The 18,340-nt window shown below is 35.7% G+C and overlaps 2 protein-coding genes and 1 long non-coding RNA gene across 3 annotated transcripts; all 3 read left to right on the top strand.

The window, feature by feature from the left end:
* Window positions 1-5,610: 5,610 nt before the first annotated feature.
* Window positions 5,611-7,504, top strand: LOC115992857. The gene is made up of 3 exons (XR_004092700.1): window positions 5,611-5,645; window positions 6,604-6,669; window positions 7,398-7,504. It is a non-coding gene; the product is annotated as an uncharacterized LOC115992857 (long non-coding RNA).
* A 2,185-nt stretch (window positions 7,505-9,689) lies between these two features.
* LOC115990861 (receptor-like protein kinase ANXUR2) lies at window positions 9,690-10,932 on the top strand. The gene is made up of 2 exons (XM_031114633.1): window positions 9,690-9,820; window positions 10,008-10,932. The coding sequence occupies exons 1-2, from the start codon at window positions 9,690-9,692 to the stop codon at window positions 10,930-10,932; spliced, it is 1,056 nt and encodes a 351-aa protein (XP_030970493.1).
* A 2,236-nt stretch (window positions 10,933-13,168) lies between these two features.
* LOC115990860 (receptor-like protein kinase FERONIA) lies at window positions 13,169-17,932 on the top strand. The gene is made up of 3 exons (XM_031114632.1): window positions 13,169-13,228; window positions 16,874-17,394; window positions 17,554-17,932. The coding sequence occupies exons 1-3, from the start codon at window positions 13,169-13,171 to the stop codon at window positions 17,930-17,932; spliced, it is 960 nt and encodes a 319-aa protein (XP_030970492.1).
* The last annotated feature ends 408 nt before the right edge of the window (window positions 17,933-18,340 follow it).

The following is an 18,340-nucleotide window of genomic DNA, read 5'->3' as shown; positions in this document are numbered from 1 at the left end:
TTTTCCAAGTGTTATTGCAAATAGTTTGGGCAGGGGCACCCGGAGCATTTAGAGACTCCCACTCTCGAGCAAGATTGTACCCCGCTTTTACCGAATAGACTCCGCTACGAGTCCAAGGCCAGAACAACTAGTCCGGAGAGTCCAGAAAACTCAACAGGATAGCTTTGATAACTCTGGCCTCAGCTAGGGAGAATATAGCATCAACCCTATCAGATTTCCAGCAATGCAAATCATGGTCAATTAAGGAAGCCACTCTCAATTCAGGGTCATGGATTCCAGAAGGAGAGGTTACTCTACCCGAGCCTCCATTAGGCAGCCATTGGTCCTCGAAAACCATAATATTCCAACCATTCCCAACCCCCCACTTAGCACCCCTACTGATAATGTCCCGACCTCTTAGAATGCTTTTCCAAGCAAAAGAGCCCAAGTTATTTTTCGCCTCAAAAATGGAACCATGGGGGAAGTATTTTGTCTTGAAAAATCTATAAAACAAAGTGTCATGGTTAGTGAGTAGCCTCCACACTTGCTTGGCCAGAAGAGCATCATTGAACTTCTGAAACTCTCTAAAACCCATTCCCCCAATCTGTTTAGGGAGACACAAAGTCTGCCACTTCACCCAATGCACTTTTCTTCGGTTACCACGCTGCCCCCACCAGAATTTGCAAACCATGACCTCAATTTCGTGGCATAGTGTCGAGGGTAATTTGAAACAGCTCATGGCAAAGGATGGGAGCGCTTGGATTATTGCTTTTATGAGAACCTCTCTCCCGGCCTGAGAGAGGAGCTTTTCCTTCCAACCCATCAACTTCGACCAGACTCTTTCCTTGATGAAAGCAAAACTAGCCCTCTTGCCTCTCCCCACAAAAGAAAGGAGACCAAGATATTTCTCGTATTACTTAACCTCCGATACCCCTAGTAAGTTGATAATGTTTTCCTGAGTACTCGATGAGGTTGCTTTGCTGAAGAAGAGGGTAGTTTTCTCTCTATTTAGCTTTTGCCCCGAGGCAGCCTCGTACTCTAAGAGGATGGACTGGATGTGGATGCATTCCTGAATTGAAGCCCTGCAGAATATGAAGCTATCGTCTACAAAAAAACAAATGTGTTAATCGCGGACCATTTCTACATATTGATATGCCACGGATAAGACCCGCCTGGGCCGCATTCTCAATCAAGCCATGTAGGCCCTCAGAGCAAAGAAGGAACAAATAGGGGGAGATTGGGTCTCCCTACCTGATACCTCTGGACGGAGTGATTTTTTCAGAAGGTTCCCCATTGATCAAGAGAGAGTAGGAGACCGTTGTGATGCACATCATCATCAAGTTTACCCAATTCACATGAAAGCCCATTTTTAACATTAATGTTTTCAGAAAAGACCATTCTACCCTGTCGTATGCTTTGCTCATGTCCAATTTAAGAGCCAAAAAACCAGATTTTCCTATTTGATGCTTCATATAATGGAGAGTTTCATATGCCATCAAAATATTATCAGAAATGAGTTTCCCTGCTTGGAACGCACTTTGATTTTCTGAGATTATATCAGGAAGTAACCCCTGGAGCCTATTAGCTAACACCTTCGAGACCAGTTTATAAACCACATTACACAGGCTAATAGGTCTAAATTCAGAGATACGATCAGGGCTCTTAACTTTAGGGATGAGGGTTATAAATGTGTGATTGATTTCAGCAGGCATAGAGGTAACATCATCACCAACAACAGACCCATAAGTTTGGAAGAAAATAGGAGGCATACCATCCGGGCCAGGGGCCGAGAGCGGTTCCATATCTTTTAGAGCTGCTTCCACCTCCTCTCTTGTGAAGACCCTGACAAGATCTTTGTTCATGTCCGCCGAGATCACTGACTGGATTGAATCAAAGATTGGATGGTTTTCCTCAGGACTACAAGAAGTGAAGAGATTCTGATAGAAAGCACTAGCTATCTCTTGGAGTTAATGCTAAGTCGTGCACCAAATGTCCTGGTTATTTTTAAGCCCTTGGATGCGGTTTCTCTTGTATCTTTGGGAGGCCTTGCTGTGAAAGAAACGGGTGGTGCTATCCCCCGATTGTAGGTACAAGGAACGAGCTCTCTGTATCCACATCATGCTTTCCTTGTCGAGGAGCTCATTGATTACTAACTTTAAGCTTCGGACCTGGTCATAAGAGCCGCCCCTTGTAGCAACCTCCTCAGCAAGGACAAGCATTTTTGAAGCCTCTGAAAGCTGCCTTTTGACACTCCCAAAGGCAGACCGACTCCATTCCACCAGCTTCACTCCACACAGGTTAATTTTTGAAGAAACAAGGTTCAAATCGCTCACAGGAGATGGTAAACCCCATGCAACATTTACTGTGTTCCTACACCCATCATCCTTCAACCACATGCTTTCGAAGCGAAAAGGTTTATTTTTGCAATGCACTATCCCTTCAGGCTTGATGACAATAGGGTTATGGTCAGAGGCATTGGAGTGAATGTGTTGAACCCGAGTGGCTGGGAAAATTTTCAGCCATGCAGGGGTGGCAAAGGCACGGTCTAGTCTCTCCAAGATCATAGCCTCACCCCTTTTTCCTCTCCAAGTAAATTTCTTTCCCGTGAAACCAAGGTCAATGAAGCCAAGTTCATCCACCACATCCCAGAACGCTTCCATCTCCACTTCCCTTCGTTGAGAACCGCCAAGTTTCTCATGAGCTCTAAGAATCTCGTTGAAGTCCCCTGCATAAAAGTTTCCATCTCCAGCTCGATGTTATACACGAGCCACTAAGACCAAGGGATCAAAGTGATAATTAATGTGATTGCTCTTAAAAAAAAGAAAAAAGTGAATGAGCACAACACAATTCCGTAATCTAATCTGGTAACTAAATCACTAACTTTAACTCTCTAGTTGTATCATACTTGATCTACACACTCCCAATACAAAAGCCAGCCTGTCCGAAAGAAAAACCAATCACACCTTTTTTGATTGGTTTTTCTTTCGGACTATAGTGTAGTCTCTTTCTTTTGAAAAGTTAATGGCTTCTTTGTTGTAGAGGTCCCAGTTTCGATGATGGAATATTTTCTTACTTTAGAAAAGAAAAGTGCCGCCTGGATTGCTTGCTTTCAATCACGCTGGACTGGATGGAGACCTTGAGAGGAGTCCAGCCACAAATTTCTCTTGCTTATCGGCATGTATGCTGGATGTAACACACTGACTGATTTGCTAAACCTGACTAATTCCTTGATTTTATGGGACTATTTTGGTAAAAACATATTTTCAAGATTCATTAATTTTATAGGCCAATCCGTCACAAAACCAATCCTTCTTATAATACCTATCATTTTTCAAAGATATAACATAAGAGTCAGGATTATTCATACAAAGATTCATTCAAAATTAAAAAAAGCCTCAAAAATATCATTATAAGGTACGCATTTTACATTTCAGTCTGTTAGACAGAACACAAATCAAGCTTTACATGTATTTCACCACCGATTGAGCACAGAAAATGCACATAATTCAAACTAATTTTCTTTTCTTTTCTTTTTTTGACCAGCACCTCTTGCACTGTTCATGGGACATGAACAGTACATTAAGGCAAAGCTATAGTATTTCCAGTAGTGAATATTAACTCAGAAATTTTTTTTTTATTATTTTTAGCATTAAGTTTTCAGTTTTCAGTAAAATAAACAATATTCAAACAACCTCATCATATGAAATAGGTTAATTACAACAATTCATGTACCAACGTAAGGAACTTGGGCTAACACGACTTTGATTGTGGGTTCAAGTCCTTACACAAACAAGTTATTGGTGCTCCTTATACCCCTATATATTGCTTTCATAATAGGAGTCTAGTTGGAAGCAGTTAAGAAATTATAGTGGCTAAGAGGTTACTAGAGTAATGACCATGTATGGAAGTCGGATTTTCGCCCCTATCTATTTTTTCAATTGCCAAAATAACTACTAATCATGTCAAATACATTCTATCCACCACTCGTTAACATTCATTAACAGCCTAGCACCAAGACTAGTCTGTTCTAGAATGCTGGATGTAACACCCCTGAAACGGACGTTTACATCTATTATGATGATAAGCAACACATTGGAATGGATTCGTTGTATCTAGTCGTTTTCCTTTTGGACCGTAGTGTAGGCTCTTTCTTTTGAAAAATTTAGCTTCACGGCTCCAATGCACTCAAGTCAACACAATATAAATACGCATCTGACTTTTATATTATATACACATTGGAATGGGTTAATTATTTATATTTCTTCGCACACAATCACAACATTTACTCTATTCTTTTATCCTTGAGATACATAAACATTTTTATATTATATACACCCTCATGGGAAAATTTTGTTACACACAAATATTATGAGTTGTTTTGAACCAAATGTAAACGCAGAATCCCATAAAAAAAAAAAAAATGTAAACGCAGAAAATGTATGCAACAAACTTAGCCCATAATTAATTACCCTAATCTGCTCCAAGAAACAAATTAAATAAATAAGCAAAATAAATAAATAAACAAACAACAACTACACTAGATAAAATTGTTTGCAGGTGCTTCCTAAACAATAAATCATTTCCACTCCTGTTCATCAAAAAAAAAAAAAAAAAAATCATTTCCACTCCCAGTGCATCATTCTCTCGTCGTTCTTGGGCATAGGACAGAAGCGTCAATGGAAGGTATATCACAGTCTATTTCAAAGTTATTAAGGAGGTCCGGGAAGGGAAGGTCAGACAAAAAAAAACAATATTACTCTTCAGTTCTTCCTGAGGGATTATGTCGTCGATTTTCACTCGCTGAGATCATGAAAGCTACCAATTACTTCGCTGACGATTTAGTAATTGGTCTGGGGAGTTTTGGCAAAGTCTATAAGGGGTCTATTGATGACCGTGGCATAAGCGTTGCAATAAAGCGTTTGGATATCAACGGATTTTTTTAGAAAATAACTATAAAATCTAAACAATATCATTAGTTAGCAAACGTTTCAAACTATTTTGGTTTCTAACAATTCGAATTTATTGGAGTCGATTTGTGGGTTGTAAAAGTTTAGGATACTCGATTTTCCTTTTTTGTAGTGACTGATATGGGAAATGGGCGTACAGAAATCGAGTAAAATAAACTCGATTTCCATGCTTACAAATCGAGTCCAACGAACTCGGTTTTTACACTGGAAATCGAGTTAAATAAACTCGATTTCTATGCATACAAACCGAGTCCAATACACTCGGTTTTTACACATAGAAATCGAGTCCATTGGACTCGATTTCTGTGTTTAAAAAACGACTCTATTAGACTTGGTTTGTATGTCCGACTGAAAAAAAAAAAAAAACTCTCATTCAAAACAGTCTCAAAAAAACTCAGTCCTCCCCACACTTACAGTACTCTCAAAAAAAAACTCTTTAGTTCAAAAAACTCTCTCATTCCCTCCCACACTCACAGTGCATCACTCAAAAAACTCAGTCTCTCTCTCTCTCTCTCACTCTCAGTCCTCTTCAGCTCCGTCCTTCTCCGTCGCCGTTCCGTCGCACTCATCCCTCTCTTCAGCTCCGTCGCCGTTCCATCGCGTTCATTCCCTCTCTTGAGCTCCGTCGCCGTCGGCCCTCCATCTCGCTCCGGAGCACTTCCCATCGCCGTCTGGTTTTCACAAACAATTTCCATTTAGGTACGTTTCTATTACTTCACCGATTTCTTATTTTCTAACTTTTTAATGTCAAGTATTGGGCTTTCCCTCTGTTTGGCAACCGAGAAACTGCAGGAAAGCAAAAGAAAATTAGTAAGAAAAGTTTGAGTCTTATGTTAAAGTATTTTTTTTTTTTGGAGTTTTTATCTCAGCGAAAGCATTGGTTGAGTGGTGAGTTTTGCTTTTTGTTGTGTACCAAAATAATGAATAGCCTTGGATCATGTTTCTACTACGATCTATCATCAAATTAATATGGGGTTTCATTATGTTGATTTGTCATGTGTTAGAAACGGTTCATGCTTGAGAAAATTATCTGTGTATTCTTGTATAAATGTACTATATGTTTGAAGAAATGTTTAAATGAATAGAATCTATTTTATTATGACTTGTACCTCAGAGCATGATTTAAGTATTTGTATATGTGTGTACTTTTGCGATTCCTTTATTATGTTTTTATATGGTGGTTGAAGTAATTTGCCTGATAGAGGTGCTGAATGCTGATATTGTCATCCTAAACATTCAAACTGGTTGGCATCTTCTAAGATGGATGTTGGCTCCAAGTATAGCATAATATGTTGTTAAGTTTAAACGTCTTGTAAAATGGAAAATTGGGTTGGAAACATTAGATAGTGTTATGAATGTAGACGTGTTAGATGTTTAATTGGTGTCATGTAGTTACCTTGTGCATCAATTTATTATACTGTTTATAATAGTATTGTTTTGGCTGCTTTGTGCTTTTTGTATGTAGTCTTTTTTTCAATAAAATTATTCTTATAAAAAAAAGGCTCTCCTAAATATTACAATATGAAATTCATCATATATATTAAAATGTCTGTCTAGAAATTTATTTTCCTTTCTTCCTTCTTTATATAAGCATAGAAATGATGTTCATCCATATATATACATATTTGAGGTGCTAATTGCATTTTATACCTTGCAGGAATAGGCTTGAAAAGGCTTCACAACATAAGCTTTTAGAGAAGGTAGTTGCATAGTGATATTGCAGGTAATGATTCTACTATGTTGCTGCATTTCAAATCTTGGCTGCCATGTTTGCTTTGTTACCTTTGTTCATTTGCTTTACTATATACATTGCTGTTATTGAAGATTTTTTATTTATTTATTTATTTTTTTTTTGTCCTGGTATTTAAATTTTGCATTATATTGTCTTATTTTTAACATCTGGTTCTTCACTTCTTCTGCATAGTTTTCACATGAATCTACACAGGCAATGCTGCAATGTTGAAATGATTTTATGATTTCTTACATTATGTTTGGTAGGATGAAGTGTAGAAATGAGATTTTTCGTACCTACTTGTGTTGGGGTGGTAGGGTAAAGGCTTTGTTCACCATTGTACCCTGGTTTGGATGTTTTGTTGTGAGTTCAGATAATCAATTTTAGAAAGTCTTTTCAGAACCCACCCCACAAACTCCTCCCCCCTTTTTAATTTTTTCAGATCTTTTATGTAGCACGTAACTGTAGGGTCCATTTGGTAGGAGGGAAAATAGTAGGGCCAACTATGTGGGTAGCCCAAATTAATCAACGCGGATATGATTTTCCTTCATTCTTTTTGTCACCTTTTGTAAAACTTCATTGTAGCCCAAATTAATTTTATGAGTAAAGAGGACCATCTGCTTGTTGTCAAAATAAACTGAATCATTTTCTTGTTCATCACTTTCCTTGCCAATTTAACATGTGATTATATTACTCTTGACTCCCTAAACTTCGTGCAGTATGGCTGCTGTTCCTGCTCAGCTCCCTGATGAGTTTGGTCCTGGGCCCACTGACGATTCGGTGTTAAGGTTTATAAAAACACATCGAGCGTGCGCTGTTTGGGAAGGCAAGGTAAAAATTAAAACCGACCACCTGCTGAATATTCTCTTCTTATCCTTCTACATTATGTTGATTTTTTTTTTCTTCCCATTTCTGAAATTTTAAGTGTCAATGGTATTACTAGCTTTCAATGCATGGTCATGCGCATTAGTTGGGTTAAGTTAGATTGGTTGACTGTTAGTGTGGGTGTACATGAACAAAGCAATCCTAGGTTCATAAGAGTTATTTTTGTTTGAAGCAATGTGACCTGTGATAATTTTATTGTTGCTTGGCAAGAAGTTGTTCAGGTTGTGGTTGTTGCAGTAATTTTTATTGTTATTATTGAGAACGCTAGCCTTTGCCTCTAGTTTCTTTTACTTTCCTCTATTTAGGTTGTTTATTTTCCATATCATGTCAAACAGATATGATCCTTAGGTTCCAAAAGCAAAACATAGAAATTTGCATATACTCACCTTTAGTAATCTTACAAAAATAGTAATTACCAATTTCATATTCTTTAAAAATTCTAAATCATTCTAGGGGCATGACTTTCAAAACCCATTCAAATAAGTTATGATGAACAAAAATATTATATACCAACCAGTTATCCATTGAAATCTCTGTTACAAATCTTAAACAAATATATCTTGAAATAATTTATGGTAAAAAGACTACTATCTTAGGTATCAAACTCATAATCCATTTCATATCCATGAGAAAGACCTAAAAGTACTAAATATTCCTAACAATTGATCACAATATTTAGTACTAAATATTCCCAATAATTAATCACAATATTAATTTTTTTTTAACTTAGCATATTATCACAATATTTACACTAACAAACAAAACAAATATTCCCATATGTTGTAATAACATAATAATCACAATATTTGGTACTAAATATTCCCAATAATCACAATAGTTGTAGTTATTTTCTAAAAAAATCCCTAATGACTCCGTTCTTTTTGCCAATATCTAATCCCCTAAAATCCTAAAGGGCTATGGAAATGGACAGTGTTTGCTCTCTTTCTATTTTTAAAGTCTGCTCCTTTTTTCCTAACTTGGAATGTTACAAATGGTAACAACACCAAATATTTGTAAATTTTTCACAAACTATACGTGCTCGTGCTGCACCATCCTTACACATTCATTCATGGTCATGGTCATGGTCATGACCATTTCATGTTACAATTTTACTGTTGCAACTTCCTTAAAAAAAATAAAAAATAATTGGATTTATAAGATTTTGAGCTTCGAACCTTTAGCCAAAAAAGTTTTATATATTCTCTTAAATGAAAAAATAAAAATAAAAAGGACAAAATTGCATATCTAGAGTACTCAAATTTTCACATAATAATCACAATATTTGGTACTAAATATTCCCAATAATCACAATATTAACTTTCTTAAAAAAAAACTTAGCAAATAATTTAATCACAATATTCACACTAACAAAAAAAAAAAAAAATTCCCCAATATGTTGTAATTTAATCAAAATATTTTACACTAACAAAAAAAAGTTCCCCAATATGTTGTAATTTAATCACAATTATTTACTAAATATTCCCAACAATTAATCATTAAATTACTACTCATTATAGATATTTTTTCTTAAGTAGATTCATGATCTTATATAAATGTGTCATAACATTAATTTAAAAAAGAAAAAGAAAATAGCAAATAATCACAATATACTAACAAATAAATTAATCACACTATTTACACTAACAAATAAGAAAAACAAAACATTTCCTAATATGTTCTAAATTTTTCTTTAAAAAAAACCTAGCAAATAATCACAATATACTAACAAATAAATTGATCACAATATTTACACTAACAAATAAGAAAAACAAAACTTTTCCTAATATGTTCTAAATTTTTCTTTAAAAAAAATCTAGCAAATAATCACAATATTGTAAAAATATTACCTGAGAATGTTGTGTGATGAGTGTTCTGTGAGTGAGTTGAATATAGAGGGTGTTCAAGAGAGAGACATTCACAATACAGAGACTGAGTTGAATATAGAGAGTGTTCTGTGAGTGAGTTGAATATAGACTGAGTTTCTGATATATGGAAGACATTCACAAACAGCAGCACTCACAATAAACTTATTCCCACGGCAAGAGGGACAGGTCCAGCTGGGACCCACAGACACGTGGAGGGCCGGGGGACTGAAGCTGCTGTGGGGGAACTGTGATGCCCACGTGATGTTGCTGCTGTGGGATGCTGTTGGATGGGAGTGCTGCTGTTTGATGGAACTGAAGCTGGCAGTTTATAAAAGGAAATCGAGTGCAAAGGACTCGGTTTTAAAGCATGGAAACCGAGTGCAAGGGACTCGGTTTCCATGCTTTAAAACCGAGTCCTTTGCACTCGTTTTCCAGGCGCAGAAGTCGACTTCTTTCAACTCGATTTCTCGCAATAATAAAATAAAAAACCCAGGAAATCGTCCCCTCTGAACTCGAGTTGTTATATTCCAAATTAGTTTCAAACGTTTCCTAACTAATGAAATAGTTTGGGTTTTGTAGTTATTTTCTGAAAAATCCCGATATCAACTCACCAAGGCAGGGTTTTGAGGAGTTAACGAACGAGGTGGTGTTGCTTTGCCAGCTACGCCACCCTAACGTCATCCGTCTCATCGGATATTGTATTGATGAAGGCGAAGGGTGCCTTGTCTACGAATTCATGGTCAATGGAAACCTGCGCCAACACATCTTGATCTGCGGCACTGACCACGATCCCCTCCCGTGGAAACAAAGACTAGCGATTTGCATCGGAGTCGCGCGTGGACTGCACTATCTTCACACTGGGCTAAAGCATACTATTATCCACCGTGCCGTGAAGATGGACAACATTCTGTTGGACGAGAAATGGGAGGCCAAGTTGGCAGGTTTCGGGTTGTCCAAGATGGGTCCCCCGAGTTTGTCAAAGGCTTTGATTAGGGTCGAATCTCAGGTGAGGGGTACTCTCGGATACCTGGATCCCGAATATTTGAGGACCGGGGAGCTGACCGATAAATCCGACGTCTTCTCTTTCGGTGTAGTACTGTTTGAACTACTCTGTGGCAGAAACGCATTGGAACATTTGGAAGATGAATATTGTCTTCTGATTGACCGGGTCAACAAATGTAAACAAGAAGGGACCATCAATGAGATAATTGATCCGTATCTGATGGGGAAGATAGCTCCAGAGTGTTTCAAGATTTACTTCGACATTGCCATTTCTTGTGTGCGAAATAAGGGAGAGGATCGTCCAGCAATGGGTGAAGTGGAGTTAATCCTTGAACATGCACTGCAGTTGCAAGAGAGCGCAGATGCTGCAAGGGAGGAAGGTGAATATGACTATCCCATTGATGAATTAACCTGTAGTGATTCTCCAATTGGGATGTACAGAGATAACAGATTTGCTTCTCTTACGGATTCAGATACCACCGAATTTTCCTACAATGATTAATCACAAACAGTTAATTAAATATTAAATATAATTGGAAAAGAGCCAATTTTGATGTGTTTCAGAATCACCGGAGATGATAAATACCGGTGCTGAATCCTTGTAATTTGGTTGAGTTCAATGTCTTTAGAGCTTGTTTGCTGCTTGTAAACGAATTTATTTTACCTATCCATATTGAGTTTCATGTAATTTCAGACTTTTTCTTTGCTGGTTTTCTGAGATTTAAGGTCATCATAGTTAAGTTTTTTAATGAATAGGTCATTTTGGTAGTACCGAGTGTCCTATAAATGGCATCATATATTATTTCAGTTTTTATATTATTGTTTAAATAGTTTGTTGCGATTTTGAATGTAATTATAATTCTAAAATATTGTATATTTATTCTATCTTATTATTATTAGGTTCTCCATAGAAGAGAACTTTAATTTGAATCTCCTTCCCTTATTGAAAAGTAAATTTTAAAAAAAAAAAAATTAGAATTATATCTTATTCGAGTTTGTAGCGCAATAGCTGCATTAATTTGCAGCTGGTTTTGTTAGGTTCTAAACGAACTAACAGATTTCAATCAAATCAATTTGTCACTTGTAGCTTTAAATTTGCAATGATCAAAATAATCTAGATATCATCCTCTTTTGCTTTGTTATTTCCATTGCCCAACAAATTGCTTTTGCTTCTCTTAAAGGAAAAATTTACCATGCATATATCAACCGTCATGGAATAGAGATATCACCGTCATGGAAAATGACATACATCTGGTTGCTGCTATTCTGCATTATATACTCTCAAGGTTTAGGCCATTATATACTAATATTTTTTATGCTGAATTGTAGTTTGAAGTTTTCACGGCGATGGATGCTATACAGTTTTCATTGATTGATGTGCATGACTTTCTTTGTATTTTGTAAGCCTGAATTAACAACGACAACAATCTCAACATTGTAAAGTACTACTGTTTTTTGTAAAACTTAATGCGATGACTTGGAGAAGGTTGGTCAGTCTTATTCACTTGCTTTCAAATGATTGTTTTTCCTTTGTTACAGAGTAAAATTCTTGTTTCAAAGACAATGTATTCTCTGTTTCCTGATGGAGAAGTTGAGCCCTTGAAATAATCACAAGATGCCTTTAGATCATTTCCACATTATGGTGCAAGATAGGTTAAGGGCCTTTTGTTTGTTGCAATGGCGATGGTCTTGAGTTGTAAGGCACAAGTGCCTTTTTCCTCCCACTTTGGCAGGACCAACACTAAGTAATAGCCTTTATGCTGCAAAATACTTAAGAAGGTCATAAATTGGTTCTCTGTATTTTACTATGGGGATCCCTCCTCAATTATTCATCAAACTGCTCAAGGTCTTTTACATTTATCAGTGAAATTGATTTGAGTGCATTTATCTGCCGTACAAGGATTAGTTGCACCAAGGGAATTTGATGCTATCAAACAAGGATGCCAAATTGGGAATTGTAAATTGTAATAAGGTAGCACAAAAGACATCTTCCAACCAAATACCTACCCCATGTCTATTATAATCCAAAAGCGGGCTAAAACAAAACTGAATAACAGAATATACTTAATAGAAACAGAAAATTATAGAATCTCAACTTAACGACATTTTTAAACGTAGAAATATGCAGGAATAGTTTACAATTATAAAAGATACTTTGAATATCCATATTCAAAATGAAACCAATAAAATAGCAAATGCATAGTGCATAGAGAATAAATTAAAAAAGAAATGTGGAAAAGGAAAGAGACATAAAAAGGAAAAGCCTGTAACCAGTGCTTTACGAACATTTTTCTCTTTCTAAGTGATTTAAGATCACCACTTCATGGAGTTTGAGAGCTTAAGAAGACATGAAGCTTAATTGGTTGTCATAGAAAATTTCAGATCATTGAATGATTATTGGGATTGCTTAACTATGTCTTTGTGGAAGTAATTTCAGAGATGAATGTATATAAAAACGTTACTATCAGAGATGAACAAAATGAAACCTGATCTTTCCAACTATCAGAGATGAATGAAATGAAACCTGATCTTTCCTACTCTATGATGAAGCTTTTGTTTTCTGGCGAAAGCTTTTATTGTCATATTTTTTTTAAGCGAAGTGTCCATGGCATCTGTTCCATAGCTTAAATACTCTTCAATTGTGATGAATGCAACCTGGAATATGTACTTTCATTCACTCCCCCTAAGATTTTGACTGCTTGGCAAGGGCTGGAAGATCAATGTTTTTGATTAAGGCGATGTCCTCAGTCAAAAGTTATGAAAGTCTGTATTCCAAAACTATCATCAAGCAAAGGAAGGTAAATTAACCAATTTGAGGCCTGCTGAATGGTAATTATTCCATTTTAGTTTGCAACTGGTTCAGAATTTTATCAGCAGCAACCAAGTTTCCCCACACTACTTTCACTCTCAAGTTGCAGAGGAGTTTAGTTCTTCAAGAAAAAGGATATGATGCAGATTGGTTCTTTGTGGACCATCTCAAAACCTCTCACATTGTCCTCTCTCTCTCCGAACATGTTCTGAGTAGCTAAGGCTGCTGATGCTTATAAAATTATTGACATCCATTTACATTTGCATTCCTAAGAAGAGTTTTCCAACTATCACGGTACGAAAGAAATTATCTTGAAGGTGACAAAGGATAATTCTCCTACTATGTAGAAGGCGCCAAATTTCTTTGAAGGTGACAAAGGATAATTCTCCTACTATGTAGAAGGCTCCAATGTATAACGATTTCTTGATGCTCCCTTCTTAACAATCTCAAGCCCACCATTGTCTTTCGAAGTTTTAGTTATTTTCTTACAAAGAGCAGAAGTTGCATTACTAGTCCGAAGAGTAGCATTCAAGTTCTCACCCATATTGACATCAGAGATGGGGAATCCCAGTTTCATTTTCGTAATCTATCACATCTATCTTCTCCCTAATGCATTTTTAGTTCAGGTTCAGTGCAAGTTGCAAGGTTAGCACCAACATGCACGAGTTTCCTTGGCTACCTTTCAAAGTCTACATCTTCAGGGAGCTTCACCATATGAGCTCCTAAAAACCAATACCTCTATTCTATTTGTAGTTGCTCAAAGACATTCTAATTACAGGATATGTGCTGAGAGCTCAATTTCAATCCCCAATAACAGTAATATGGTCGTCAAAGGACTGGCTAGAAAATGACGCTTCAAAGAAGCATCAAGCAAGTTCTCAATAAGCCCTCCATTCATGTAGGCAAAATGTGTCCCATTTTCCCTTAATTTGACATGACTCATGGGGAAATAATTTGCATATCCTAAATGTAACATTCCAATATTTTAATCTCGAAAATTTAAAATACAAAATAAGGTCTCCTAATTGAATATATTTAATACTTGAGTCAATAACTCAATAATCTACGGTCTCCAAAAGATCAAATCATCTAGACTTTTTTTAAGACAAAGTAAACTCCCAAAACAATATTTGAATATCAGTTATGTAAAAAGCAAAAATGTGTGTTTGGAAATTCAGTTATATTGCACTTGAAGGCAAAAATGATCACTCCTTAATAATATACTGTACCAATAAAACTATCTACTTTTCAAAAAATAAAAAATAAAACTATCTAGGGTAAATAATATGAAAAATATTGAAATAAGTCAAATAAACCAATAAAGTAGGATGTTATACACCATTGGATGAGACATTAATGAGAAGTCAAAAAGATGGTTCCCTCCAAAAGGAAAAATCCCCATTTAGCATTTATGTCAAAGTATTAACTAATGGAAAATGCATTTATTTCAATGTTTTTTTTTTTTTTTAATGGAAAAAGGAAAAAATTTGTGTACATTTATAACTTATTGCTTTGAATAGATATGGATGGATCTTAAAGCTATGGGAAATGAGGGAAGAAAACTTTTCAATTTTTTTGCATAAGACTAACTGCAATGCAGAATTGTAAGAAGTGGATTCAATAAATTAGGTAAATATTATTTGTCTCCACATTTGTCTAAGATAACTAAATCCCCATTTCCATTGCACTTAAAAATTAAACCTCCATAATTTTTCTCATAGTATCTTTGGTTTTCTTTCTGTGAGGTTAAACTTCCAAAAATTTTCTCATAGTATATTTGGTTTTCTTTTTGTGTGGTATGTTAATTTTCAAAATATTATGGTCGTTTTAAATTTTTTTTTTTTAGATTTTATGTATACATGTTTACTTATGTAGTATTGTAATGTATTTATGCTTATTTTTTCATATTATGTGCCAATTTATATTTTTGGTTTTCTGTATGATGCATATACTTGGTAAGGATTTCTTTTTGGCTACTTTTAGTTCAATTAAAATTTGGAGATTAAATTGTGATATTATTGCATCACTATGACATTATTTTTTTTTTTTTTCCTATTTTATCATGAAATTCTAGAAGTTCGTATAGCTAATTGATATATAAAGCATAAATCATACAAGAAAGACACTTAAGAACCAACAGATTTGTAGGTGACAATGTGAACTGTGATCTGGTGAAATTTCTTGTTTGCATGAATTAGAGGAATTTCCCCCCAATGTATTTAGTTTAAATTTAGTTTTAGTAGAAAACTTCATAGATGAACTATGACTAACAATAATAGTGGAAAGTATAAGGTTTTGCCAAATGGCGCATTCTATGCAAAAAAAAAAGTTTAAATATTCTCAAAATAAGAACAAATTAAATATTGCATTTTTGTTTCATTTGGTTCAATGTTTCAAGACTTTTCTAATTAAAAAACAAATATTATTTATATCCTTTGATTTAATGTTTCAAGAATTTTCATTTGTTATACATACACACAAACCTCTTTACATTTTAATTCACTATTTTTACCTCTTGTACTTCTACCTTTTTATATATACCTACCCATAACCCTTCATGTTATCCCATGTCAAATACACATAGACTAAAAACGATGTCATTTACCTTCAATCTTTCAACAACACCTACCTAGCTTTAACACCGTTGTTTCTTTTTATCCTAACCCGTATGAGTTGGTTACAATCAACGAAGTGGGGCTTGCATTTTATATTGAAAGACAACAGCAATTACTATTTTGACGTTAAGGTAAAACGTTGTGGATTTGTTAGTTTTGTAAATGATGTGATTGACTGTGAGGGTTTAGGATGCGTATTTGTTTTTAGAATTAAGTTGAAAGGAAAAAAATACATTCTATATCAACTTTTATTCTATAATATTCCGCCAAAGTTTTTTTTTTTTTTTTTTATTTCTCATTACTTCAATTGAATATTTATAATGAATATGTGTACAATTTATAGTTGTTGCTTTTTATAATGAACTCATTAAAAATAAAGTTCTATAATAATTATGCTATAATATTTATACAACATTTTTTAAAATCATCTTACATAAAACATTATAACATTATCCGTGCATTGAGTAATATACTAGTTTAAACTAACTAAAAACTCACATCAATTACTAATTACTATAACTATATAAAATATAAAACAACAAGACAAAATATTAGTGCTACGTAGAGTTCAAATTGGAAAGAGCAGCACACCAAATTTGACCCGTGCAACATATGAAACCGACATGGCGCTACTTCTTGTTCAAATTCCTTGCATTGATTAAATTCAAAGCAATCGGTAATGGTATACAGCAAAGCTGCCTAGTGTCCACTGCCTACCCTTATATGCTCATGTAAACAATCAAAAATGTAAAAAAGGGCGGTGTAGTTCACATATTCAATTATAAAAATTAAAAACACTGTGTGTGTATATATATTTCCAAAAAACAGGAAAAAAAAAGGCGGTGACCGAAGCCTCAAATGAAAGGAATTTCAGAGTTATTTAGGCCGTCCAGGAAGAGAAGATCAGACGAAACAAAACAATCTGATTTAGTTCTTCCTGGGGATTATGCCGCCGTTTTTCACTCGCTGAGATCAAAATAGCTACCAATAACTTCGATGAATACTTCGTAATTGGTCAGGGGGATTATGGGAAAGTATACAAGGGGTTTATCGATGACCCTACTACAATAAGCGTTGCAATAAAGCGTGTGAACATCGATTCAAGGGCGGGTTTTCACGAGTTAAAGACTGAGTTGTTGTTGCTATTGCAGCTACGCCAATCTAACCTCGTCCCTCTCATTGGATATTGTCTTGATCATCAACAGATGATCCTAGTCTACCAATTCATCTTCAATGGAAACCTCGGCGAACAACTCTACGGCACTAACCACGATAATCCCCTCCCGTGGAAACAAAGACTCCGGATTTCCATTGGAGTGGCGCGTGTTCTGCATTACCTTCACACTGGGCTTAAGCATACCATCATCCACCGTAACGTGAAGCCGAGTAACATTCTGTTGGACGAGAAATGGGAACCCAAGTTGGCAGATTTCGCGTCGTACAAGTTGGGTCCACCGAGTTTGTCAAAGGCTTTGATTAGGGTGGATTCTAGTCCCTACTACTCTGTAGTACAGAGTAGTATTTTAGGGATCCGCCTTCTGTCCGCAATCCAACGTGTCCAGTGGCACTGTCCACTGGACAGAAGCCGAATCCGTACTTTAGAACACTAATATACCGAGTATTTCGTATGCGGGGAGCTGATTGATAAATCCGATGTCTATTCTTTTGGGTTGGTACTGCTGCAACTACTCTGTGGCAGAAAAACATTAGAGCAGCGGCATCTTCTTGAGTGGGTCAGAAAATGCAAACGAGAAGGGACCATCAATGAAATAGTTGATCCGTACCTGATGGGGAAGATAGCTCAAGAGTGTTTCAAGAAATATGTCGACATTGCCACTTCTTGTGTGCAAAAAAAGGGAAAGAATCGTCCCACGATTGGTGAGGTGGAGGTAATCCTTGAACACGCAATGGAGTTACAAGAGAGTGCTGATGCTGCGAGGAAGGATGTGGATCCTGGTGGTGATCATTATAACTATCCCATCGTTGATTATACCTGTAGTGCTTTTCCCCCTGAGCCTGAGCCAGAGGAATCTGTTCCAGATTCAGATATCACTGCCACGATATGGGAAAAATTTTAAGGTGTGCTCCTGTTTTGAGGAAGTGGATCTGATTTTAGTATGTTAGATTTTTTATGTTGAATTATAGTTTGAAGTTTTCATGGTGATGAATGCTACACAGTATTCATAGATTGATGTACATAACTTTGTTTGTATTTCACTATTTTGTATGCCTGAATTAACAACCACAACAATCTCAACATTGTCAAGACTTTTTTTTTTTTTTTTTTTTGGGTAAAACGTCATAAGATAACTTGGAGAAGGTTGGTCAGTCTTATTCACTTATTTTTAAATGATTGATTTTTCTTTGTTAAAGAGCCACTTGTTTCAATGACAATGTATTCTCTGGTTTCCTGATGGGGAAGTTGAACACTTGAAATAATCACAAGTTGCCTCTAGATCATTTCAACATTTATGATGCAAGATAGG

The sequence above is a fragment of the Quercus lobata genome, chromosome 5, assembly GCF_001633185.2.
Source record: "Quercus lobata isolate SW786 chromosome 5, ValleyOak3.0 Primary Assembly, whole genome shotgun sequence".
NCBI lineage: Eukaryota > Viridiplantae > Streptophyta > Magnoliopsida > Fagales > Fagaceae > Quercus > Quercus lobata.
The sequence above is the reverse complement of the archived record's forward strand: the minus strand, read 5'-3'. Positions and strand labels throughout refer to the sequence as shown.